Here is a 26,042-nt window from a genome sequence, read left to right on the forward strand (position 1 = left end):
CAAGGTTTTTCATTTTTCATTTTCGCAACTTAGAAAATTGCGAATTTTGACATAAAAATCATTCGACCGCTCAAACTTTGAGAGCTAGGATGACAATAGTTTTTTATGCATAATCTTGAGGTCATTCCCCATCATTTTGGTCTATCTCGAACACCTTGCCCGTGGCGCCCCCTTCAAGTTTGTTTTTACGCTGATTTCATCAAAGTCTGGATAATCCGAGGAGTGCAAAATGCCATATAGCCTATATGACATTATATTTTTCCTGGAATGTTCCAGAGGAAGTTTTGCACCAAAGGTCATGATCCTTGACCTTTGACCTTTAAAGTTCACAAAGGTCAAATTTTTAAAGTTGTGGGAATCGAACCGGGTTTTCGACCTTGTTCGATGAACTAACTCTAATAAGCTATAGCGCGTATCCCGTTTCCTTATTGTAATGTCCACAACATTGTTTTTTGACCTTTAAAGGTTATGCAAAGGTCAATTTTTGAAAGTTGTTGAACGAAACCGGGTTTTCGACATTTTGCAGTTAATAACCCGTCACTCGTACCGCACCATGTTGATCATTTTTATAACTTGGTGAAAAATGATCACATTGTCTCATCCTTGACTTCTGAAACGATCTACATCGTCAAATACCGCTCGTGAACCATTGCCATCTCCAGACTTGTTCCTTTTTGTGTTTGAGCACTATTTCTGGACGCAATGCTTTGTTTGCAGTGTCCACACTTGATTGGATCATCTTGTCATGAGTGAGCATTTTCTGTTCATTTTCAACAACCCGATTTCGTTTGTGTTTCCATGATTGTTCTGCAACCGGGATGTTGAAATGTTTTCAGATGTTTCAGTGAATTACTCTGCAGATGCTGTCATCTCTTTCTGTGTACAACTGTTCCAACATGAGTTTTTTACATCCCAAAAGGAGGTGACTGGTACTTTCTGTTTCTACCCCACAAAACTTGCATTTGTCTGACTGGCACAATCCCGCAATTTTCTTCAAGGCATTTGTGTAGTGTCCTTGGTATTTGGCATTTTGATGATTTTCTCCATCCCAACTAATTTGACCTCTTCTTAGCCATTCAAATGAGCCTTCCTTGTCAATCTTTTGTGGAGGTGCTTTTGTGTCGGCCTTCTTGAGTTGCTTTATGCAACTTCTTCGGAAAGAGGAGTCGGGGAGGGGTAAATTATTGAAATAATCCAAGCCACCTGGATTTAGTTGATTAGGTGAGAGTTGATTGGCTATTCCCTCCATTCACAGGTAAGAGATGTGGGTGGGTCTTTATAAATAAATATATATATATATATATATATATATATATATATATATATATATATATATATACTTTCTAACCACTGACATCTATATATGACTGAAACTCTCATATATATATATATATATATATATATATATATATATATATATATATATATATATATATATATATATATATATATATATATATATATATATATGTTCCCAAAATACAGCCAAAACGATACACGATCGCGCAAAAATTTTAGTGCCACATTACTCACCATTCGCCTGCAGTGTGCAGTATCATTTTGTTCAGATGGGGCAACGAAAAAATTATTTAAAAATCAATTCCCGATTCAGTGAAGTACTCTTCTGGAGAATTTGATCAATGAAAACAACCTCAGCGGTATAGTTCGCTGGAGCTATCTTTTTTTTTTTCTTGAAATGATTTATTTTAAAATCCCAAGCATTTAGTATAGACAAAGAACGATTTATTTTTAGGCATAATATAAACATCACCATTTTGATCTGATACTTCCGTGTTCATTAATCAATAAAATTGTGTTTATAAAATTATGCACAATCATTTCTTCGACTTTCTTTTCTCCGTTTTTTTTCTTCACATTGACGCGCAATATCAAGTTTTCTTCAAATCGAGCAACGAAAAAATGATTAAATAATCAATTCCTGTTTCAGTCAAGTACTCTTCGGGATTATTTGATCAATGCAAACAACCTCAGCGGTGTAGTTCGCTGGAGCTATCTTTTTTTTTTCTTGAAGTGATTTTTTTTTAATCAACTGCTGTCACAACAGGAACTCAACGTGTTCACGGGTCATCTAATATTAAATATCAGCGCCTTCCAGGTGATGTAGAAAGCTGAAATTTTACATGCTGATGGACATAGAAACAGGTCCACCGGAAAAAAAGGAACAGAATCGTCGGACAACATCCATAGATTAAAATGTAAATAAATGAAAAAAATGCAGGTGAGTGACCCGCGACAATGGGGAAGCACAGTAATTTTGTGTGCCGATGGACATCTAAGCCGAGACACCAGCAAAAAAAAAAAATCGAAAAAAATCACAACCGTCAGAAAGCATCTGTAAATGAAAATATAAATTCATAAAATTTAAAAAATGAAAATATATAAATGACAAATTAAATGCAGGTGAGCGACCCGAGACAATGGGGAAACACGGTTCATATGCTTACACAATGTGTAAGCACTATATATATATATATATATATATATATATATATATATATATATATATATATATATATATATATATATATATATATATATATATATATATATATATACAGTGGGGAGAACAAGTATTTGATACACTGCCGATTTTGCAGGTTTTCCCACTTACAAAGCACGTATGGGTCTGTAATTTTTATCATAGGTACAATTCAACTGTGAAAGACAGGATCTAAAAGAAAAATCCTGAAAATCACATTGTATGATTTTTAAACAATTAATTTGCATTTTATTGCATGAAATAAGTATTTGATCACCTACCAACCAGGAAGAATTCCAGCTCTCACAGATTTGTTAGTTTTGTCTTTAAGAAGCCTTCCCATTCTCCACTCATTACCTGTATTAACTGCACCTGTTTTAACTCGTTATCTGCATAAAAGACAGCTGTCCACACTCAATCAATCAGACTCCAACCTCTCCACAATGGGCAAGACCAGAGAGTTGTCTAAGGCCATCAGGGACAAAATTGTAGACTTGCACAAGGCTGGGATGGGCGACAGGACAATAGGCAAGCAGCTTGGTGAGAAGGCAACAACTGTTGGCGCAATTATTAGAAAATGGAAGAAGTTCAAGATAACAGTCAATCTCCCTCGGTCTGGGGCCCCATGCAAGATTTCACCTCGTGGAGCCTCAATGATCATGAGAAAGGTGAGGGATCAGCCCAGAACTACATAGCAGGACCTGGTCAATGACCTGAAGAGAGCTGGGACCACAGTATCAAAGAAAACCATAAGTAACACACCACGCCGTCATGGATTAAAATCCTGCAGCACACGCAAGGTCCCTCTGCTCAAGCCAGCGCATGTCCAGGCCCGTCTGAAGTTTGCCAATGACCATCTGGATGATCCAGAGGAGGAATGGGAGAAGGTCATGTGGTCTGGTGAGACCAAAATAGAGCTTTTGGTTGAAACTCCACTCGCCGTGTTTGGAGGAACAAGAAGGATGAGTACAACCCCAAGAACACCATCCCAACCGTGAAGCATGGAGGTGGAAACATCATTCTTTGGGGATGCTTTTCTGCAAAGGGGACAGGACAACTGCACCGTATTGAGGGAGGATGGTTGGGGCCATGTATCGCGAGATCTTTTCCAACAACCTCCTTCCCTCAACAAGAGCATTGAAGATGGGGCGTGGCTGGGTCTTCCAGCATGACAACGACCCGAAACACAGCCAGGGCAACTAAGGAGTGGCTCTGTAAGAAGCATCTCAAGGTCCTGGAGTGACCTAGCCAGTCTCCAGACCTGAACCCAATAGAAAATCTTTGGAGGGAGCTGAAAGTCTGTGTTGCCCAGCGACAGCCCCGAAACCTGAAGGATCTGGAGAAGATCTGTAAGGAGGAGTGGGACAAAATCCCTGCTGCAGTCTGTGCAAACCTGGTTAAGAACTACAGGAAACGTCTGATCTTTGTAATTGCAAACAAAGGTTTCTGTACCAAATATTAAGTTCTGTTTTTCTGATGTATCAAATACTTATTTCATGCAATAAAATGTAAATTAAATATTTTAAAATCATACAATGTGATTTTCAGGATTTTTGTTTTAGATTCCATCTTTCACAGTTGAAGTGTACCTATGATAAAAATTACAGACCTCTACGTGCTTTGTAAGTGGGAAAACCTGCAAAATCAACAGTGTATCAAATACTTGTTCTCCCCACTGTATATATATATATATATATATATATATATATATATATATATATATATATATATATATATATATATATATATATATATATATATATATATATATATATATATATATATATATATATATATATATATATATATATATATATATATGCAGTATGTGAAGGTGGCCCTTAGTATATAGAGAGAAAAATGAAAGTTGGAAATTTGTTACTCTCGGAAATTTCCGGGGAAACCGGAAAGTTGGAAAAATGCAGTTTGTGCTGTTCTTAGTGAAAACCATGTGTGCAAAATATTTTGTTAATCCAAGAATATTGAGAGGTTGCCTTTTTCTGTTAAGTTTGCTTGGGCACACAGTAAAAACCATGTGTGTGAATTTTTTTTAAATCTAAGAATATTTGGAGGTCGCTCTCTGTTGATGTTTGCGTCGGCACCCGGGTCCCCCTTCTTCAACAAGAGGTATTAGCCGCAGGTGGCGGGGATGTCATGGAAGCCTACTCCATTCATTGTCACCTGGTTCAAGGTGCAAGTTTCGTCTTTTTGCAGACCGGGAACTGCCGCCTGTGATGAGCAACCACTTGGAGGAGGAATTGCAGCTCCTCTCCATGAGTCAACTTCTTGTTGAACTCTTGGATGAGAGCTACTCCTCTCTCTGCTCAGTTATTGACCACCGCTAGGGTCTCCACAACCTGCAGAGCTTTCTTGGAGTCCTCCACCAGCCAGCTCTCTGGATCTTTGAGAAGGAACCCATGCGGAATCTGGAGGTGAGTGAAGAGGGCCTTTATGTTTCTCATCAGAAATGGCTCAAGGCCCTTACTATCATCGACTAATGCATTCAAGGTGATTCTCGGACTCTTTGGTGGATGGTTGATGGGATCTTCATCCAAGGCTGCGATCATAAGTTTCTTCATTGCCGCAGTTACTCTGTCATCGAAGAAGGCAGGCCCCATGTGGGGGTCTTTTGCGTACCCTGACACACCTTGCAACAACTCGGCTGATTTGTTGTCGCCCAATGATCTGGCATGATGGTCTGTGCATAGCTACCCTCACACTCCCTCTCGGATACATCCCTCCTCTCCATTGATGCTGTCAATCTCTGATGGTACCCAATGGTAACTGGCTGAACATGGTGGCTTGCACAGCTTTGGTGGGATACTGGTCGGTGAGGTGAGGTGGACAGCTCTGACATGGCCGCGAGGCGTGATGAGTAACCAGGCTAACGCGAAGGTGTGCAGGGCTTGGTGCGGAGATTTGTCTGTGTGGTGAGGTGTAGAAAGGTGCAAAAAGAAATGAAGAGTGCATGTGGAGTGAGTGAACTAGAAAAAGAAAGGAAAGGAGAAAGAGAAAAGGAAAGATGCATTTGATTCGAATCAGCTTGGGGATAAATGTACGGGTTTTGCGAAGGGATGAGAACAGCGCAAAGAGCAGAGTCAAAGCAAAGGGTTCTAGACAAAGCTCGAGCCCCATGGTTCCAAGTGCTCAAGTCCGCAAGTCCCTGTGCCCAAATGCTGATTCCTCTGCTGCATTCCCCATTTTATTCCTTCCTTCCCCTCCTTCCTCGCGGCTCTTGGACCCTCGTTGGTGGAGAGCCCACAAGGGTGAACTGACCCTCACCACTAGTATTTGTCTGCGTCCCATTCTTCTTCCTGGCAACAGAGCCCGATTGATGGGACGGGGTCCCCACGGTGGACTTTCCGGGAAGGGGGGGGGGAGCGAAAATTTGGCTCACACCTGTCAATCCCGATGATCGATGACTTCCGGTCGAGGGGAAACCGTGAGGTTGTTCTTCGGCTGTGGCCTAAAGCGAGGAGGATGTGAAAACGACGTGATTTGTGAGGTGTTGCGTGCAAAATAGTTGGTGTCCTGAGTGTAGAAAAAGAAAGAACACAGACTGACCATCTATCAACATGTAGTTAAAAGCTAAACAGAATACTAAAGACATACAGTGGGGAGAACAAGTATTTGATACACTGCCGATTTTGCAGGATTTCCCACTTCCAAAGCGCGGAGAGGTCTGTAATTTTTATCATAGGTACACTTCAACTGTGAAAGACGGAATCTAAAACAAAAATCCTGAAAATCACATTGTATGATTTTTAAATAATTAATTTGCATTTTATTGCATGAAATAAGTATTTGATACATCAGAAAAACAGAACTTAATATTTGGTACAGAAACCTTTGTTTGCAATTACAGAGATCAGACATTTCCTGTAGTTCTTAACCAGGTTTGCACAGACTGCAGCAGCGATTTTAGCCCACTCCTCCATACAGATCTTCTCCAGATCCTTCAGGTTTCGGGGCTGTCGCTGGGCAACACAGACTTTCAGCTCCCTCCAAAGATTTTCTATTGGGTTCAGGTCTGGAGACTGGCGAGGCCACTCCAGGACCTTGAGATGCTTCTTACGGAGCCACTCCTTAGTTGCCCTGGCTGTGTGTTTCGGGTCGTTGTCATGCTGGAAGACCCAGCCATGCCCCATCTTCAATGCTCTTGTTGAGGGAAGGAGGTTGTTTGCCAAGATCTCACGATACATGGCCCCATCCATCCTCCCCTCAATACGGTGCAGTCGTCCTGTCCCCTTTGCAGAAAAGCATCCCCAAAGAATGATGTTTCCACCTCCATGCTTCACGGTTGGGATGGTGTTCTTGGGGTTGTACTCATCCTTCTTCTTCCTCCAAACATGACGAGTGGAGTTTAAACCAAAAAGCTCTATTTTGGTCTCATCAGACCACATGACCTTCTCCCATTCCTCCTCTGGATCATCCAGATGGTCATTGGCAAACTTCAGACAGGCCGGGGCATGCGCTGGCTTGAGCAGAGGGACCTTGCATGCGCTGCAGGATTTTAATCCATGACGGCGTAGTGTGTTACTTATGGTTTTCTTTGATACCGTGGTCCCAGCTCTCTTCAGGTCATTCACCAGGTCCTGCCGTGTAGTTCTGGGCTGATGCCTCACCTTTCTCATGATCATTGAGGCTCCACGAGGTGAGATCTTGCATGGAGCTCCAGACCGAGGGAGATCGACTGTTGTCTTGAACTTCTTCCATTTTCTAATAATTGCGCCAACAGTTGTTGCCTTCTCACCAAGCTGCTTGCCTATTTTCTTGTAGCCCATCCCAGCCTTGTGCAAGTCTACAATTTTGTCCCTGATGTCCTTCGACAGCTCTCTGGTCTTGCCCATTGTGGAGAGGTTGGAGTCTCATTGATTGAGTGTGGACAGGTGTATTTTATGCAGATAACGAGTTCAAACAGGGGCAGTTAATACAGGTAATGAGTGGAGAATGGGAGGGCTTCTTAAAGACAAAACTAACAGGTCTGTGAGAGCCAGAATTCTTACTGGTTGGTAGGTGATCAAATACTTATTTCATGCAATAAAATGCAGATTAATTATTTAAAAATCATACAATGTGATTTTCAGGATTTTTGTTTTAGAATCCATCTTTCACAGTTGAAGTGTACCTATGATAAAAATTACAGACCTCTACGTGCTTTGTAAGTGGGAAAACCTGCAAAATCGGCACTGTATCAAATACTTGTTCTCCCCACTGCAACTAGCGTAATCCTATGTGTTGGTGCTTCGTTTTTTTTTTTTTTCCCAGGGATTCACAATCACAACTGTCACAATATTATGGCAGGGACCGTTAAAGGTTCATTACATATTAAACAGATTGCTTAACCTTTAAACGACCATTTATTGTTTAAAAAAAAAAAATCACTTTAATGGGGTCGTGGGCAGAGCTTGGACTTTATGACGTGACAAACATGGCTCATGGGAGAGGTTATTGTCCTTTTATCACACTTATTAACAATAGCTTGTGTTCGATCGTTAGAGATCAGTTTGAAAACTTATTACATTTTCTTAAGCCGAGCAATTAGGTGAATTGACCAATGTTAAAACCAAGCCACGGATCTCCAGTTCAACTGATCATGACTATCATCGCTCTTCGTCTACCTGGTTGGCGTTCCAATGTAAGCACTTAATGCTGATCGTGCTGGGGTTCCAGGTTGGAATCGCACGTACCGTATTCACAGCTCGTTATCTACTGATGTCCTTGCATGCAACTGTCGACCGCTTACTCATCTTGAATACAGTCGAGCCTGGTTCGCGCTTGGATAGGAGATCTCCAGGGAGGGATGGCAAGGACGCTTCGTTAGGAGGTCTGATCATAGGTTAGACTGGTGTTGACTTCGTGGTTCTGGTAGCTGGCTTGGGATCCTATGGTCCTGAGTTTGAGCCCTGTTTGCTGCTGAATTAACACCAGGTGGGGTCGACTCAGGCTGTCATCCTTCTGAGGTCGGTGAAATGAGTACCAGTGTACTGCAAGAACAGATCGTAGGCTCGCATCCGAGGAAAACTACCATTCTGGTGCAACGACAGTCCAAGCACCATGGATGACGTGGATTTACGCCAAGGTCCAAGATGATCGAGCACGCTTGCTTTTGAGTTTTACATTCTGTGTTCGATTCCAGACAGGAAGCTGCCGGCCTTGTGTGCACCTGGAAGGGTGTTGCATCAAAAGGTACGCCTTCCTTTCAGTGGCGACGTTATGTGAGCTGTCCTCTCTGCTCGTTGTGGATGGGATGATATTTTGAAAAGAACTGGCCATTGTGCGCTGGTACCTTGCCTTCACTCTCTGTTGGGTGGGCGGTGTACACCGTTGTTGTTCTGTTTGCTCCTTTATGGTCATCACTGTCTCTTGCGTTGCACCATGGTGGTGGTATCGAGGGCGAGTAGTGACGATCGAAACAGTGGTTATATGTGGCTGGATCTGCAGGATTTATCAAATCCATTCGCGGCACGGCTGAGCGCCCTCATTCTCGAGGTGCGCTTACATTGAACCAACCGATCGCCACCACCAGTAGGCAACGGGAGTGCGGTCGGGGCTGCCCTCGGTCTGCATCCCAACCTGCACACTTTGTCTGATAATTCCTTTCGTTCATTCATCGCAGCTTTCCAATCGAGCTCTTGTTTTCCAAAAAACGTCGATAGGTGTTTTTTATTGATTTTTTTTTATCGAACGGTGAACACCAGGGGGTGTGTACCGTGACTGACAGCCGTTCATTCTCAACCGTTTCGATGATGGAGTGCTTGCTTGGGTGCTTAAGCCACTTGGCGAGTGCTCTACAAGCCGAATGGTGTAAATGGAACACAGCCCCCCACCATGCGCCGACTCCTTCAAATGGGCTCTGAAAGCAGTGGACACAACCAGGAGGAAAGGTGTGCTTTTCGCACACACAGCACGGGACGGATCAGGTTCGAGACGTTGTGGGTAAATTAAAAGCATAACCACCACTACCTTCCTACAACTGCCTCCTCCCACTACACAAGTTGTTGGCAGCAAACAGCGATAAAAGCTCCAGCCCTGAGTCCGCCTCTGCAAACCGCGACGGATCGACCTACCTGTTGGTGCGGAGAAGCGCTCGATGTGTTTCCGAAACGGGTGATGCATTATGAGTGCATACACAACCCCTTAAGATCGTCCCCCCCCCCAGCCCTCACCCCCACCCAAAGAAAAACACCCACCCGTGACAGCTTCCAAAGCAAGCAAGCCTCGTACATCCTCCGTGTGATCCCGCCGGAGCACCTGCGCACACCTCCTTCCCTTTTCTTCTCCAAGCCTCGAAGCGTCTCCCCGGCGACGCCACCGGATCTCCCCGGTGACTCCGGAGAGGGGGCGCTCGGACCGTGAAGGGAGGAGATCGTACGGACAGCTTTGGGAATTGTGGCGGGGGCGAGAGAGGAAAGGAGGGAGGGATGGGTGGTCGGGTGGTCGCTCGCTGCCTCCCGCGCTCAAAGTGCGTCCTCGCCGGAGTGCGTGCAGCACTAACTGGTGCTTGATCGTGCGACCACTTACCCCGGTGCAACTGTTTGGAAGCTGAGTTTACCTGATGACCGGTGGTTGGATGATAAAGTGTGAGTTTTGCAATGATGCTCTTACCATGCACTTACCATGCACACGTTTTCCGTGCACGACCATGCACGCGCACGTTTCGCCCGCTCCGACGGAGGTCCGTGCGCGATGTATATCGACCGTCGGTGCTGAGTTTGAGCTATTATCAGATCCCGCGGGGGGGTTGACCCGAACCCCGCCCCACCGGGGCACCGCCAATGCGGTATCCACACCGCTGTGATCTTTCCGCGGGCAATCGGAGCGGGTCAAGTGCGCCGCAGCGATTGCTTACGGGACACGTCTTATGGAAGTGGAACGTCGTGCGGGGTCTGTACGTGAACTGCTTGTGCGGTGGGAAGGTGGCAAAAAAAGTGTGGGCGAAAAAGGAAGTGGGGGCGTCGGAGGGATAGTCCGTGCGATTGGTGCACCCCCGCCCACTTGTCATAGTGGTGCTTTTCCCAGAACCCGCACCCGTACCCTCACCCTCACCTACATCCACACCCTCACCCACACCCGTACCCGCACCCTCACCCACATCCTCACCCACACCCGCACCCTCACCTTCGGTCGGTACACGCCATGAATGATCGATGCGTTGTCATGTGTCCCCTGTTCACAAACAACGATGCACACACGGATCGTGATGGAATCCTCTCGACCCGAGATGCCCGAGTCGTTGGAGAGACATCCGACTAGTCGCTTGTTGAGTGTTAACGATGGGCACGCGGGCCTCCAATGACCCCTCTAAACTTTCTGATCGTTGGACCATAAAATTGCACAATGATGCAAATACGGCGGGAAATGGTCGTGTTCATCATCGTAAGGCATTTGTTTAAATGCTCTTGGGTTTTACTGCCTCCTGGTAACAGGTGGAGGGGACCAGAGGGGCTGGCAGTGCGTGAAGACCAATGAGTGTGAGTGGGTGTGGGTGTGGGAATGAACCGTGAATGTGTGGTTGGTTGTGAGACTTGCAAATGAGTGGTTTGGAATATTCAATTACCCCATTAGCCACTACCGTTGTTGTGCTCGAGCTGCAGCACCGCTCAGGAACTGTATCGTGCAGTGGCCTGCTCTTCTCAAGATGCACATGAAGCCGGTTGTCTCCTTTGCTTGCATGATTTGGCGCACGTTACACACCGTACGGTGCCTTCCAAGAAGAGGAGGCAAATGACAAAATCCTGCCCCAAATCACCTCCGGCCGAACGTCAGTCAGTCCTGGCCAGCCGGTTCGTGAAAGACTTTAGCCAAAGGCTTTCCCCGGCCAACCTGACAATGTCTCAATAAACGTGCCCGTTGTAGTAGTAGTAGTAGTAGTTGGAGCACAATTAAGCTACAGGTCTTGCGTGCAGTGTTAATTGGTAGATGTTGCAATGTCCCCCCCCCCCCCCCCTTTTGAGCAACATGCAGATCATGCATCGTGTGGGACAATTGCTTTTGCAGATCGTGTGTGGTTTGTTTCATCTGGTATTTAATGCTCGTCCTCTGTGTACGTTAACATCGACGTGTGTACTTTGATCTGCATCCATGACCTACTTTGAGTGTGATCCGTCGGTAGGAAATGTGTAAAGCGGACTTGTTCAACTTGTGCCAATTGGCAGATGTCCACCTCCTCTCGTCCCAACTTCTGGTTCGAAAAAAAAAGTTTCTATTTCCTACCTTGTCCTCCAACCTCCCTCACAGTTGATATGACAAAACCAGCCAGGTTGTTCTGCAGGTGTGTATACCTGTATGTATGTGTGGGTGGGAGGAGGTTCATTCGAACGGTCGATTTAATGTGGAATGGAGACCACTTGGTGGTCGGACCTATACCAGATGTAATTAAATATTTGTGTTTATTTATTTTAGTGTAATTCAACAAAGCTTGTACTTTTCACTCGAATTGAGTGCAGCAGTTTGAAAGTAGGCTAAGGAGCATCAGGAGGTGGTGATGAGTGAAGAAAACGTGGGAAATTGCGCACGAACCAATCTCCTTGGCTTTTGTGGTTGACGGCGTGGGTAGCGGGCTGCGGTCACCGCCCCGCACGTGATACGAGGCCCTCTGCGTGCGCACTACCTGGTTCCAATTTCATTTGCACCGAAGCCACGGAGAGAGCTCGCCTCCCCAGAGTACGCTGCGGAGACGGAGTTGGCACGTGTGAGGTGCTGCTGTGAGTTCACACATTTCCTTGAATGTAATGGTGGTGATTTGTGGTGGTTTTTTTGAAGCCAGAGGTTTGCTACACACTGTAGCTTGCTTTATATTCACCTGCTCGGTATATTATAAGTATTCACGAACATACGTGTACTGTCTATGTTGAGAGTGAACAGTGGTTCCGTCTTTTTGTCTTTAAAATTTTTTTATTAATTTATTTATCTGTCCGCTCACCTTCGTCCGCATGGGATTTCGACCTGGTTTTGGGGCACTGCAGGTGTAAGCCACCCATCCTCTGTAATCCTTTCAGACCTCACTGGATTCATGGTGCATGTGACGATGAATCGAATCCACTCTGTAAATGATATTGATATTGTTGGCTTGGATTTTAGTGGGAACTTGCCTTCCATGGTCAAAAATCTATTGAGGAATGTGCATCGTGGAATTTTTAAAAATATACACGCAGTAACGGGTATTGGGGGAGAGGGGTACATGGGGGAAAGTTGGAGAAATTTCAGCCATCCCTCTGCACCCCCGCCTTGCTGATGCACCTCCTCACACAATCATCCCATCTCAACCACTGTATACCTCTCTTCCTCCTACCTAGCTCCCTCAACTTGTCCGCTCTCTTCCTCCATCACACTCCGGCTGTCTTTTTTTTTTTTACCCAATCTCCCCGTTAAGCTCATCTGCACACCAATCTCCTCTCTCAGTTCATCCATCCTCCTCCTATCAAAGTAAATGATACTTTGATACATTAAAATATGTTTCGAAAAGAAACAATGAAATATTTGCCCTGGCCGTGCATGTAATAGATGTGCACAATAGCAATGATATCATTGGTGAAAACCATTTGACCTCATCATTGCACCACCCACAGCCAATTTGAATGGTGTATCATCATTAGAGCAGAGCTGGTAATTGATGCCTTTTGTTCTTTCGGTTTGGGGAGTTCGGCAGCACTCATCCCACCATGTATCGGAAACGGAGCACTGAATTTGCCTTCTTGTTGATTTATGGCTTTTTGTCCTCGAATACCAAAACATTTTGGACATTAAGGGAACGTATACTTCGTGTCATTCCAGATGTTAAGGTTTTGACCCAATTTGTCAATAATTTTGGCTTCCCTGTCTTATCTTCAACATTAACACGTCTGTTGTTTTCCCATTTCCTGTGGACGCGGCCCACACTTCGCTTGGGAACGTCCAATGTGACAGTAACGTCTCAAACTCGTGAAATCCGACAGCAATTCCATGTTGACGGTCAACCAAGCTTGGGACATCGTATCATCTCTCATGACAACTGAGTTGCAACGCTTGCCACAGGCCTTTCTAAAGCACATGCTGCTTTGCGTTGTGGGTAAAAATTGTGTGCATATCGGTTGCGAGGGTTCATTTCAAGTTTGGGTGTACCGTCCCAATACTTTTGGTAATGTGTCGTATCATTGAGTGCATCTCAGCTCTTCAACCGAATGATCAGCTTATAGAAGCAACTACTTGATGTGATCGAGAGGGAAGTGTTCAGAAGCAGCTTGCAAAAGGTTGCCTTTTGGGCCAGACAATGGAACTGCGTCGAGTGGTGTCGAGGACGTGTGGATCGGCAAAACAACCATTGGGTGATTGCTCACAGCCGCACTGCACCTCGTTGCAGACAAATCCAACTGGGGTACACATGCTCAAAGAGGTATTGACGGTGCAGCTCCGAAGGACCACTACTCGAAAGGGGACGGTGTGCAGTGGTCCGAAGCAGAGTCTGACATGGGATTCAGTTAAAATTGTGTGTAACGTAGACTTGCATCAAGTAGTAGTGGTGGTGGTGGTGGTGGGACAGCGGTCTGTGAAGAAATTGGAAGTTGAGGCCACAATGTCTGTTGTTTGGTCGAATGAGTCACTGTGCATGCATTTTCTTTTCATGGTTCCATAGGTGGGAGAAAGTGAGTCAATACACTTCCTTGCATTAAACAATTTCAACTGTGATTTAAAAAATCAAATGATTGCTCAGTTGTTTGAACATTTTATCTCAAACCGTCCATTTTATCATGGCCCAGAAAAAGGAGGTGAGCACTGTCTGGTGGATCCACCACTGCAATGCTTTTATATTTTACCAGGAATACTCACAACAATGTTGTCTTCGTGTGCGAGGAATTGACCGGATACGCTTGGCACACAGTTATTTGCTGATGTCGCTGTAACGACACTCACTGAGTGCATCGCACTGGCTGGCGGGTCAAATGCATCATCTGGTGTGTGTGTGTGTGTGTGTGTGTGTGTGTGTGTGTGTGTGTGTGTGTGTGTGTGTGTGTGTGTGTGTGTGTGTGTGTGTGTGTGTGTGTGTGTGTGTGTGTGTGTGTGTGTGTGTGTGTGTGTGTGTGTGTGTGTGTGTGTGTTGCAGTTGATTGCAAAATTATACTTCATTATGGAACAGCATTTTGCATCAAGCAAGGTTGTTTTTATGATGGTTTCAGCATGTTTTTCATTGTTTAAACCGAAAACATCCTCCGTTTCGGATTCCAACATTAGTGTGAAGAAGGCTGGTGCAGTGTTGAGCTGTTTGGTGGATGACATTCTTTGAGTGACCGCTTAGCCGATGAACCTGAGAGCTCTTAGCGACCTGGTCATATTGGATGGATGTTTTTATTGGCTTGTCTTATTGATCATCAGTTTCGGACATCCTTTTTCCCCATTTTTCCTTTTTTCTCCTCAATAACTACCTCCCAAGCAAAGGATACCGTTTTGGATCTTTCTCATCTGTTGTTGTCATTTGTCTGTTAATCATTTCATATCCTGGTTCCTGTGTGTTTTGTTGTGTTTATTTTGTGGACGAAGGTTGACTCAGGTTGTTTTCAACCCTGTTTGTCTTTTTTTTTTTTAATACTTAGTCGAGGCTCATATAAAAAGCTAACACACAGAACGTATAACAAAGGGAGCAGGAGACAAGAGGGGGTGAAAGAGGGAAGCACAACAATAGTAGAGAACAGTACAGGGACATCAGGAGATCTGTGGAAGCGAGAAGGATTGGGGGAGTAGGGGGGGGCCGGGGAAGAGGGGTGCACCGGATAAAGAAGATGGACACTACAGGGACTTTCATGAAGGAAAACGAGGAATTTGAAGGAGGTGGGTTGAGGGTGGATTGACGGAGGCAGAAAATATAAAGGTTTTGGATGGGGGGGGGGGGAGATATGAGATGTTGGTGAACAGACAGACAGTTAGTTTATTTGTCTGTCTGGTTGTGACCTGGATATCGGGAAACGTTATGGACGGATTTGGACAAAATTGGGTGTGTGACAAGGACAAATTGATTCGATTTTGATGAAGCTCTGGAACTGGATCCAGATCCGAGAATTAAAATTTTAAAAAAAATTGATTCTTCACCATTGAGAGATGGTGCCAAAAACGATACACAGTACGATATCTCAAAAAATTGTGGACGGTTTCGGATGAAGCTAGGTGCATGAATTGGGTAAGTGATAAGAACAAACCGATTTGATTATGGCTTAGGTCTGGATGCGGATCTGGCCTATCAGTAGGATATCAAATCTAAACTGGCAGAAGTACGTGCTCTAACGAGTGCCAGTTCTAGTTTTTCCTGTTTGTATGGTCCAAGTCTCCTTTTAATGTCTAACACTGTATTTTTGTGTCTGGTGCAGTACTGCACTGTATATACTTCAAGTATCTGGTCCTATATAAAGCTTAGTTGTTATAAATGCATGTTCAGTCATATATATATATATATATATATATATATATATATATATATATATATATATATATATATATATATATATATATATATATATATATATATATATATATATATACTGGACGACCCATTGGGTTCCTGTTGTGACAGCGGTTGATAAAAAAAAACAAAGGTAGCTCCAGCGAACGACACCGCTGAGGTTGTTTGCATTGATCAAATACTCCCGAAGAGTACTTCACTGAATCGTGAATTGATTTTTTTAATATCTTTTTTCGTTGCCCGATTTGAACGAAACTTGATATTGCGCGTCAATGTGGAAAAAAAAAATGGAGAAAAGAAAGTCGAAGAAATTATTGTGCGGAATCTTCTAAACAATTTTATTTATTCATGAACACGGAAGTATGATGAAAATGGCGATGTTTATTTTATGCTTAGAAATAAATCGTTCTTTGTCTTTACTGAATGTTAGATTTTTTAATAAATCATTTTAAGAAAAAAAAAATATAGCTCCAGCGAACTATACCGCTGAGGTTGTTTGCATTGATCAAATTCTTTCGAAGAGTACTCAACTGAATCGGAAATTGATTTTTAACAATTTTTTAGTTGCCCGATTTGAATGAAACTTGATACTGCACACCGCAGGAGAATGGTGAGTAAGGTGGCACTAAAATGTTTGTGCTATCGTGTACCGTTTTGGCTGTATTTCGGAACATACATACATACATACATACATACATACATACATACATACATACATACATGAAGAGAGTTTTAGTAATATATTGAGATATATATATACACACATAAAATGTTTGTTTGGTTGTGACCCGATTCCTCTGATGAAGTGTGATGAAACATTATAGAATCACACTTTTTTTTTTTACCACAATACACCTCACTTGGGGTTTTAAACAGTCATTTTTTTAAAATTCATAACTTGCAAACCCACGAGCCATCGCCCATCGCTATCTCCAAAGGTAGATCGGTATATACAATGCTTTATGAATAGCCCAATTTTCGGGGATTTCAACCCGGATACCTGTATAATTGGTGAGATGGTGAGCTTTGATTGTCAAATATGGCATCATATGTGAAAAATAACTGCTAATTAAGGTGCCACCGTGATCGGTAAGATCGGCGACGAAGGAGACACGTGACTGTTAAAATGCGCCAATCATTCAAAAATAGTACAAACACAACCTACACATCGATTTAAAGGTAATTTTTCTGCTCATCTAAGGACAAAGCTCTCAAGAGTGAAAGAAGAGTGTATATAAAAAAAAAAGGTTACCACCTTAGCTAACTTCACCAAATAAAAACCTCCAAATGTACATTCCATCATTTAAAAGGAGCGATTTTGATGCGTTTACCTCTATAATTGTTCAGAGAGTGTTCCGATTTGTCTGACAACAAAGCAAATTTAAAATATCCTATTTAATTAAACCGTGATGAACGAGGGTGATCGGGACAATTGGTGCGTTTTAAAACGAAGGCTGTTACAAGTTCCCATAAAGCTGCAGTTTGAAAATTACAAGTAGTACAAATTAAACAAAGAGAATAAATTAAAGCCAGAAGGTCAGAAGGCCAAAAATTTTTTAAAAAAAATAAAGATTTGAAGATAGTCATGACAGCATGCATGAGGAAGTTGTACCATCATAAACCAGGGTAGATCCATATAAACGATGTGCAAAGCTCTAACAACCACCTCACAAGAAAGTAAGTTTGTTTTGCTGTTTGTTTGTTTGTTTGTTTGTTTGTTTGTGACCTTACTGCTTTGAGCTCCCAAGGTTAATCGCAACGAAACTTTCGATCGGATTTTTAAAACCACGATGCGCCTGAGTAGGGGTTTTTGTAGACCAGTCATGTAAACCAGTCAAATCAGTCATGAGGAGGTCATTTGGCCCGATATTGCCGTGTTGCACTCCCGAGTTAATTTCTTTACGAACCCGAGGTAATTTGTTAACTGCAGCTTCACTCCTTCACACCCTTTAGACCCCATTTGGACCATTGAGACTCCTTAGACCTTTACACCCTTTAGACACCTTCATACCCGTTTAGATCCAATTAAAACCCTTTGGAACCCCTTCACACCTATTTAGACCCTTTTGAGATGTATACACCTTCTTCGACCCTTTCGACACTTTTCAGACATATTGATTTTTTTAAAGACAATTTGGATACTTTCGACCCCTTTTGCTCTTTCTCCCTTAGTCCCCATCAGACCCATTTAGACCCTTTAGGCCCTTTTAAGACCTTTAGACGCATTAGACCCTTTAAACACTTTAGAGGCCTTTATGACCCTGAAGACCATTACAACATTTTAAACCCATGAGATCCTTTATGCCACTTAGATCCCTTCGATCCATGAGACCTATGGACACTTTAGACCTTTTAGAGTTTAGACCCTTTTTGACCTTAAGACCCTCAAGTCACATTAGACCCCTAAGATAAATTGAAAAAAAATTCCCCCAAAGATAGTTTTTGACGAATTTTTTTGTGCGTTACAAGTTGCAATTCCGCATCCAAATTGATGTTGAAAAGTGAAAGTGAAACTACTGATCTATGGATCATCGAGTGGGAAACCAGAATGAAATTCTGTGAGAAATACCAAATGGAAATTACGTAAAGCAAAGCTATGGGGAATATAGAGAGAAAGGGGACAGGTTGGGGACTGAAGAAGTGATGTGGAGAGGGATAGGTGCCTGTAGGTGGTCGGTTGGCATGGAAAGAACCTCGGTGATCTTCCGTCAGGCAGTAGGCCCTAAAACCTGCCTAAATCCGTTACCCAGCCGAGCTTTCATAATATCACCCTTACTCCCAAGCTGTACTTCGGAGATGCAAGCATGGATTGAAAATCTTAGCGAGTGGAATGGAATGAGGTTGCCAAGGTTACAAGTTCCATCCACCACAATATCTGCACACAATTTTTACACTGAATGTCCATTTCTCCCAATACACACTCCAAACAATTGGTCATTTGAGGTGGGACGTCGACAATCCGGTCGGCGATGGGTATCCTGCCAGAATAAGTTAACCTTGAATCATTAAGGTAAATGTCAAACAAACAAACATTAAGAAAATGTAACACTAAGGTTGCATTGCCTCATTGAATAGACTGCACAGAACTTAAAGTTGTGGGCCCACAGTTCAGAGAGGCTCTTGATTATGAATCATAATAATCATTAAAGGGTCGAAACCTTGATTATGAATGGTTCCCAACTGATGTTACGAAGTGCCATTGAATCAGTCAGTCTTTTACAAAGTATATTTATTGATCAGTCGACTTTGTTATTTTGTCTGTTTGTCAATCGCCTGCAGCTTATAATTTAAACCTGATCTTCACTAAACTTCACCAAGTTGTAGAAGTAGTCTCAACTGAGAAGCCTATTGATTTTGAGGTCAAAGGTCAAAGGTCATCTCGAGGTCAGATTTCTAAAATCGTCATTTTTCAGTTTCGCATTGAAGTTTCTTAAAATTCGGTCGACCAAAAACGTCTATATCGGCTAATAGGCCAATTTGAGCCAAATTTTCTCAAATTGTCATTTTTCATCCGACTGACTTGAAATTTGAACAGGATTTGCATATTGCATTACTGAATTGGGAAACCAACTATTTTTGAGATCAAAAGGTCAAAGGTCAACTCAAGGTCTAACTTCTAAAATAAATTTTTATCTGAAAAATCGTCAATTTTCATCTGATTAAGCAGCAATTGTATAGTGCGTAACTGAATTTGGGCACCAATTATTTTTGACGTCAAAAGGTCAAAGGTCAACTCAAGGTCAAACTTCTAGAATCATCAATTTCAATCTGAAAAATAATCAATTTTTATCTTATTGACCTGAGCTTTAATGACGATTGTCAGTTTTAATCTAAATGAAATGGACAACTTGATGTATGCATGGAAACCTTTGGAAGGGGGGGGGGGTGGATTTTGCAAGTATCGTGCTCTGCACGATGTGTTCTTCTTGTTGCAATTATTGAATATTGTTCAGAATTTTAGTTTGCTGAAGGAATGGGTGGTTGTTCTTTAGATTGTCTGCCTTGGGATATGAATGGTCGTTGTACATGTTGTATGAGTTACATTAGACACAGAAGGGGGACATTTGGCCCATCGATAAAACACGTCCTGTGGTCTATCAATATAACTTGAATTAAATCGATCACTTTATCGATTTAATTTCACTGGAGTACGTGGGGTGGTGTAAGGGTGAGGGGGGGGGAGGATTGGGTAAGAGAGCAGTGGTGGCAGGTACAGAGCCATCAGGTTGTTTTTTAATTTTGGAAGAAAGAGCTTTAAGGTTGGGGATTAACAAACACTGACACCAAATTCACCTATTGATGAGACCGTGTCATAGACATGACAATCGCAGATCCATATACCCAAGCCACCCACGAGTTTTGCCAATGCCCATGTACCCCTCCTATACTTCTAGCAGTTTTTGTGAGTTAAAATTGTTTTTGTGCGAGTTGTACTACTTGTTGCTCAAATTGTTTGAATTTTTGTCTGTCTCAAAATGTTGTGTCAAAGTGTAGTTCAAGTTGAAGGAATTGTTCAAATTAGCTGTCTCTTTATCCTTTTTGTTTTCTTTCTTCGTTTCTTTCTCTTATTTCCTTCATGTCTTCCTTTCTTTCATCACGTTCTCGTCTCTGTCTCTGTCTCTGTCTCTGTCTCTCACCGGCCGAGCCACCTACATTATTCAACAATGGCTTCTCCACTTCCCACCCTCTAATTATCACAACTGGCCCACTCTCCCACACTTTGTATTTTGTCATTCTCACCCTCCTCCTCAAACAACTCCTTCTCTCTCTCTTCCTTCTCCATCTTTAACAGTTAACTTATCCCCTGAAATTAAAACAAAATTCCTTCCCCATTCTTTCTCGCTCTTCTTTCACCATCCTTCACTCATTAATATGTCCTTTCTTCACATTTTCTCACATGACTGTGCTGGTCCACAATTAAAAATGTGTCGTTAAAAAAAAAGATGGTCACTGATTAATTAAAATGTTCCATTCCCTCTTTCCCTCTTTCCACTTTTCCCCTTCCCTAACCCCCCCCCCTTCTCTCTCTTCCTTTAATTTTGTCCTTCCACCTTTCCCTCCATCAATCCTGGTGACATCATCCCTGGCTTGCTTGCAAATGCACACCCCATGCTGTGTCACATTGTTGCAGCATTATTCTTCTTGGAGCTTTTTCACACAACTGCTCTCCGTCATGGATGCAATGTGCTCCTGCATATTGCTGAGCTTGGGATTTAAAAAAATCAACCCAATTTGCAGGGGATGCCAACTCATGGCCATTACCTCTACATACCTGTAGCCTTTACATCTCTACCACTTCCTCCTCATCAGCATCCTCATGCTCCCTCACTCATTTCACTCCCACCCCATCTCTTTGTCCTCCCCCCACATGCCTATCTCCCCACTGACCATGTTTTTCACAAAACCTTCCTAACCCCCTGAATACCTCTGGCTGCACATTCCTCTCTAAAACCATGTCAAATTTGTCTACAAGGTGAACTGTCTACCTCACAATGGCCACTACATATACATATAGTGTCTTTCTGCTCACATGGGCTAACCAGTAACCACACCTCACAACTCAGGAATGGTTATGTATGGAAATTGCAATGACCACTTTGACAGTTGGCTAGGAGTTGGCACGACAACATGTCATGGCATTGCAGCTTAGGTCTTCTGCAACTCCATGGATCTGATTTGTGAAGCTCTCAACTCGGATCTCCACTTATGGTATGTCTTCCCTCTTGGACCTGATGATGGATCACTTTCGAATCTCGGATCTCCACTCATGGTATGTCTTCCCTCTTGGACCTGATGATGGATCACTTTCGAACAAACCTCTTTTTTTCTCTCATACAAGAGCTAACACACAGAACGTATAACAAGGGGAGCAGGAGATAAGAGGTGCGGAAGAAGGAAGCACAAAACAGTGGGGAATAGACACATGAGATCTATAGAAGGGAGAGGGATGGGGTGGAATACATGGGGTGAACAAGATGGACACTACAGGGACTTTCAGGAAGAAAAACAGGGAATTTGAAAGAGGTGGGTTTCGGGTGGATTGGCGAGGGTAGAAAAGATCGTGATAAGAAGATAAGAGAGGGTGGTGAACAGCTATTTTGAAGACCTGGAGGGAAGAGTGGGATTGAAGAGTGTGTGGGAGTTTCTTCCAAAGGCAGGAAAAAAGAGGAATGAAAAGAGTGAAGGTGAGCAGTGATTCTTGATTTTGGTAGTTTTACCAGAAGGGGGTTGCTGGTGGACCTTGAGAGCCTTGTGGAAATATTAGCGGGACACATAGCAGACAGAGCGGGGGCGGGGGGGGGGGGACGGCCGAGGCCGGCGAGGAGACGTTAGAAGACAGAAAGACCACCGACCTGCCGCGGTGAGAGAGTAAGAGACCCAAAGACTCAGCCTCATCGTGGGAGATACCAATGATCTTAAAAGCCTTGGTTTCCACAGCGTGAAGCCCAGAAAGGTGAGAGGTGTGAGCACCAGGCCAGAGGGGAGAGCAGCCCTCTATCGGGCTGTGAAAGCTTTGTCCATAGTCAGTTCAGTTATGCCAAGGAAGGACTTTGCACGACAGAGGATGCCCAATCGGCGACTGGATTTGGAGGCCAGCTTGGAGATGTGGCTTTTCCAGGAAAGATCATGGCAGATAGTGAGGCCCAAAAGTTTGAATGAGAGGACTTCTTCGAGAGGATTGTTGAGAAATTAGATTTGGGGGGTGGGGGGGGGCGGGTTTCCAGACGATTCTTTCGGAGAGACATCATGAGAGTGTGAGATTTGACATATTCCACATGTTTGACCAACTTGTGATTTTTATCCAGATATGCAGAGAGTGTAGAAGCTGCTGCTTGCCAATCTGAAGGATGACAGATGGTTTGGCAAAAGGTGGAGTCATCTGCAAAGAGATAAAGAGGATTTCCCAGAGAGTCGGAGAGTCTCCCTTTCTTTCTCTGCCATGCTCAGTTCATCTTAACAAGCCAAGCTCAACTTGGTTAAATCATCACCCTAGCATCAAAGGTTACCCGTATGGGTATTCTCCATAGAGCTGAGGCATTCCTGAGCTGCACTGAGTACAAGGCTTTCACATGGGCATCCACGGAGTATTGCTCCTCACTCTGGGCTGGTGGTCCCACTTCCCACCTTGCTCCTCTGGAGACAGTCAAAAGCAATGCCTTTTGCATCACATGGTATTTCAAGACAGGAAGTGGATTCCTAAGGACTGTCACTCTGACACCAGCGGCAAATTGCTGGCCTCTATTTCATACATGCTTACACTTGGCCTTGCTCCTCCTATCCCCTGCAACTTCTGCCCTACCCAAGCCAACTCAGGTCATACTTGTTATCTGCACACCCTCCCAAAGACGAGACTGGTTGTCCACCTGCATTCATTCATCCCCTTATTATCCTGAGTGTAGGATTGTCCCCTTGTGTCTGTTGTTTCATCTTCCTCACTTCGGTCTTTCAAATGCCCTGTGATTCACTACCTCATGTGCTTAGCCATTCTCACCCATGATATATTCTACGCACGCTGTTTCTTTCCTATTCTATTCTTCAGGCTGTTATTGTTTTGTGTTATTATTCATTTCCTCTTATTTATAGCCAACTCCTCCCCCCAAACCCACTTCTCGAACACGTAGGTCATATTTTCTTCCATCTCCGATCTCTTTTTCGTGTTCTTCCATTCCCTTGCTTGCTGCATTCACTTGTTGTCTCATTGTGTCAGTAAATGTGTTACCTCTACACTCTCCATCATGGTGCTCTTCCTCGTGTCGAGATTTGTATGAAAGATTGCCCATGTTTTGATTGATGCAATGATATTGAAACATGGACATGCATTTTGGCTTTACGGCCAACCGAATAAACCATTTCCAGGTAAACGCTCATCAAAATCGAATCAGCCCGATCCATTTTTAATGTCTAATTGATGCAGACCTCCAATATTTTATCGAAGTCCTAATAGGATGAACTTTTTTGATTGACTTTCATACTTGGGTGTGTTTGTGTTGTGCCACAGCGTGTGAAATTACATATTGTTGTACATTTTGCATGATGACTTGGCAATGGAATGAGTTTGCAATTACGGTTTGGATCTTGCCATCGCATTCATTATAGAAAGGCTGTGACGGAGACGGGGGCATCGGGTTGCATTGTGGTGACGATGTGGGCCCATCGTGGCCACTGAGCAGCCCTGTTTTGTTTGTTTTTAATCACCTCCATGACAATACTGATGGAACATCAACATTTTTCTTTCTCTCAAGACGAACCTTTTTATTATGGTGTTTTTGTAACATTCGTGGTCATCGTTGTCCAACTTATTGTACCTGTACAAATTGAGGTACTTGGGTGTACTTCTTTCGGGTGCAGACCCCATAAATATACCGGAGGAGTTGCGTGTTCCCAAAGCAGTGTCTATCTGAACAAACCATTTCCAGATAACAGTACAGCCGTGTTCTTGTTTCCATCAAAGACTTGCAAACTATAAAAGTTAGAATACAATTTCAGGGACCTGTGATGCAACTGCATGTTGAGAATGCGTGTTTCTTGACAAAGGGTCCCAGAAATGGGTGGGTGAGTTTGCTGATGTCATTGAAATACAAGTCGAGTTTTTGGCTCAAATATTTTGATCCTTCCCTCATGCACATGTGATGCAAAATCGGTGACATTTTGTCACCTTCCTCCCCACCGGCCTCTTGCTCTCATCTGCCCTCCTTTTATTTTTATCCAGCCTCCTTCGATGGGTTAATAACTGTTCTGGTACAGTTGTAGCAACGGGTGCTGCATCTTAAAGCACAGCATCCTTTGCAGTGAACTTTAAGCCGGCTATCCAGTTTGAAATCATGTGGAAGTAAAAATTATAATTCCATAGTAATATTTACAAAGGCATTTCTATATATTTTTTTTATACTGGTACCATGGCCACATTTTTTACAATGAGGAGAATTTTGAATGGTATTTCCTTTTCATGGGTAGAAGTTTTTAGTGTATGGGCTCCTTGCATCACATGTAATCCAGATGCAGCGAGATAGGCAGATTACTTCCAATAGTAAACTCCAGGTAGTGAACAAAAAGTGGAAACACCGATGTAAAGTCACTTAATCGGACATTAGGCCACCACGTGCGGCCAGTACGGCCTGTATGTGTCATGGCATATAGTCCACCAGCGTCTGGGATTCTGAATGAAGGATGCAGTACCGCTCACACCTGTTTGATGGAGGTGGAAAACGCTGTCTCGGGTGTCGTTCCAGAATATCCCATAAATGCTCAATCGGGTTCAGATCTGGTGACTGAGATGGCCATGACATATGGATACCACCAGTGTCATGCTCATCAAACCATTGGGTGACCACACTTGCTCTGTATATGGCGACATTGGGACATCTCCTCTTGCAGCCATGCAAGCCATAATTATAGGCACCCAGGCTTGTGCAGAATTTTTTATACATGACTCGACGCATGCTGGGATGTTTAATGCTAAATTAACACATGGGCCACACAGTTGTGAAAACCGTTGCTTGGTTTCCCTCATTTACCCAGGTGTTTCCATTGTTTTTGTCCACTACCTATCTGTAAGTTTTTTTTTTTTTTTTTTACTGACATCGTAATTCTCCTGATACGAGCTCCACTTTGAGAAGCTTGCAATGCAAATCCTTAATACTGCTGCTGAAATATTTTATCAAATGAAAGTTGACAAAGTCATCCTAACCTCCATGGGAAGAAAAGTGAAGCTGACATTTCAGTTGTTGGCCTGTCAGTGTAGCAAAAAAGGGAAATGAGGGTGGAGCAAAGGTTGTATGTATGTATGTATGTATGTATGTATGTACTCACACAAACACTTACATTCTCACACAACAGAATGGCATGAGAGACATTCTTAACACTGGAGTCTTGCATGCTCCTGAATGCTCGAGAGATCACTTCCTTGTAAAAACTTCCTGTGACTCTCAAGTCTTCATACCTAGATGGAGGACGGCTCTCCAACTGCACCTAAAATTATTGATGGTATAAAGCTGGAGTCCTTGGAAATTCAAGCTCATTACAAACTGAAACAAAAAAAGAGCAATCAGAGATTGCAGACCCTCGTCAGGACTTCTTTTGTGTGGTGTTTGTGTCATTTTATATGGTATATTT

At 43.2% G+C, this 26,042-nt stretch overlaps 1 protein-coding gene and 2 long non-coding RNA genes across 3 annotated transcripts in view; 1 reads left to right on the forward strand and 2 right to left on the reverse strand.

Annotated features, from left to right (window-relative positions):
- LOC147025865 (uncharacterized) overlaps positions 1-4,775 on the reverse strand; it is a 57,993-nt gene extending 53,218 nt beyond the window's left edge. Inside the window, exon 1 of the mRNA XM_085880319.1 lies at positions 4,682-4,775. Coding sequence (XP_085736445.1) covers positions 4,682-4,775 — 94 coding nt within the window. The remainder of the gene's footprint in view (positions 1-4,681) is intronic.
- The window catches only part of LOC147025864 (uncharacterized), a 66,318-nt gene extending 56,513 nt beyond the window's left edge, over positions 1-9,805 (reverse strand). Inside the window, exon 1 of the long non-coding RNA XR_015058042.1 lies at positions 9,694-9,805. This is a non-coding gene — a long non-coding RNA (uncharacterized LOC147025864). The remainder of the gene's footprint in view (positions 1-9,693) is intronic.
- The window catches only part of LOC147025866 (uncharacterized), a 270,846-nt gene continuing 254,357 nt past the window's right edge, over positions 9,554-26,042 (forward strand). Inside the window, exon 1 of the long non-coding RNA XR_015058041.1 lies at positions 9,554-10,083. This is a non-coding gene — a long non-coding RNA (uncharacterized LOC147025866). The remainder of the gene's footprint in view (positions 10,084-26,042) is intronic.

The sequence above is a fragment of the Eptatretus burgeri genome, chromosome 5 (assembly GCF_056783735.1).
Source record: "Eptatretus burgeri isolate ZD-2024b chromosome 5, Ebu_testis_v1, whole genome shotgun sequence".
Taxonomy (NCBI): Eukaryota; Metazoa; Chordata; class Myxini; order Myxiniformes; family Myxinidae; genus Eptatretus; species Eptatretus burgeri.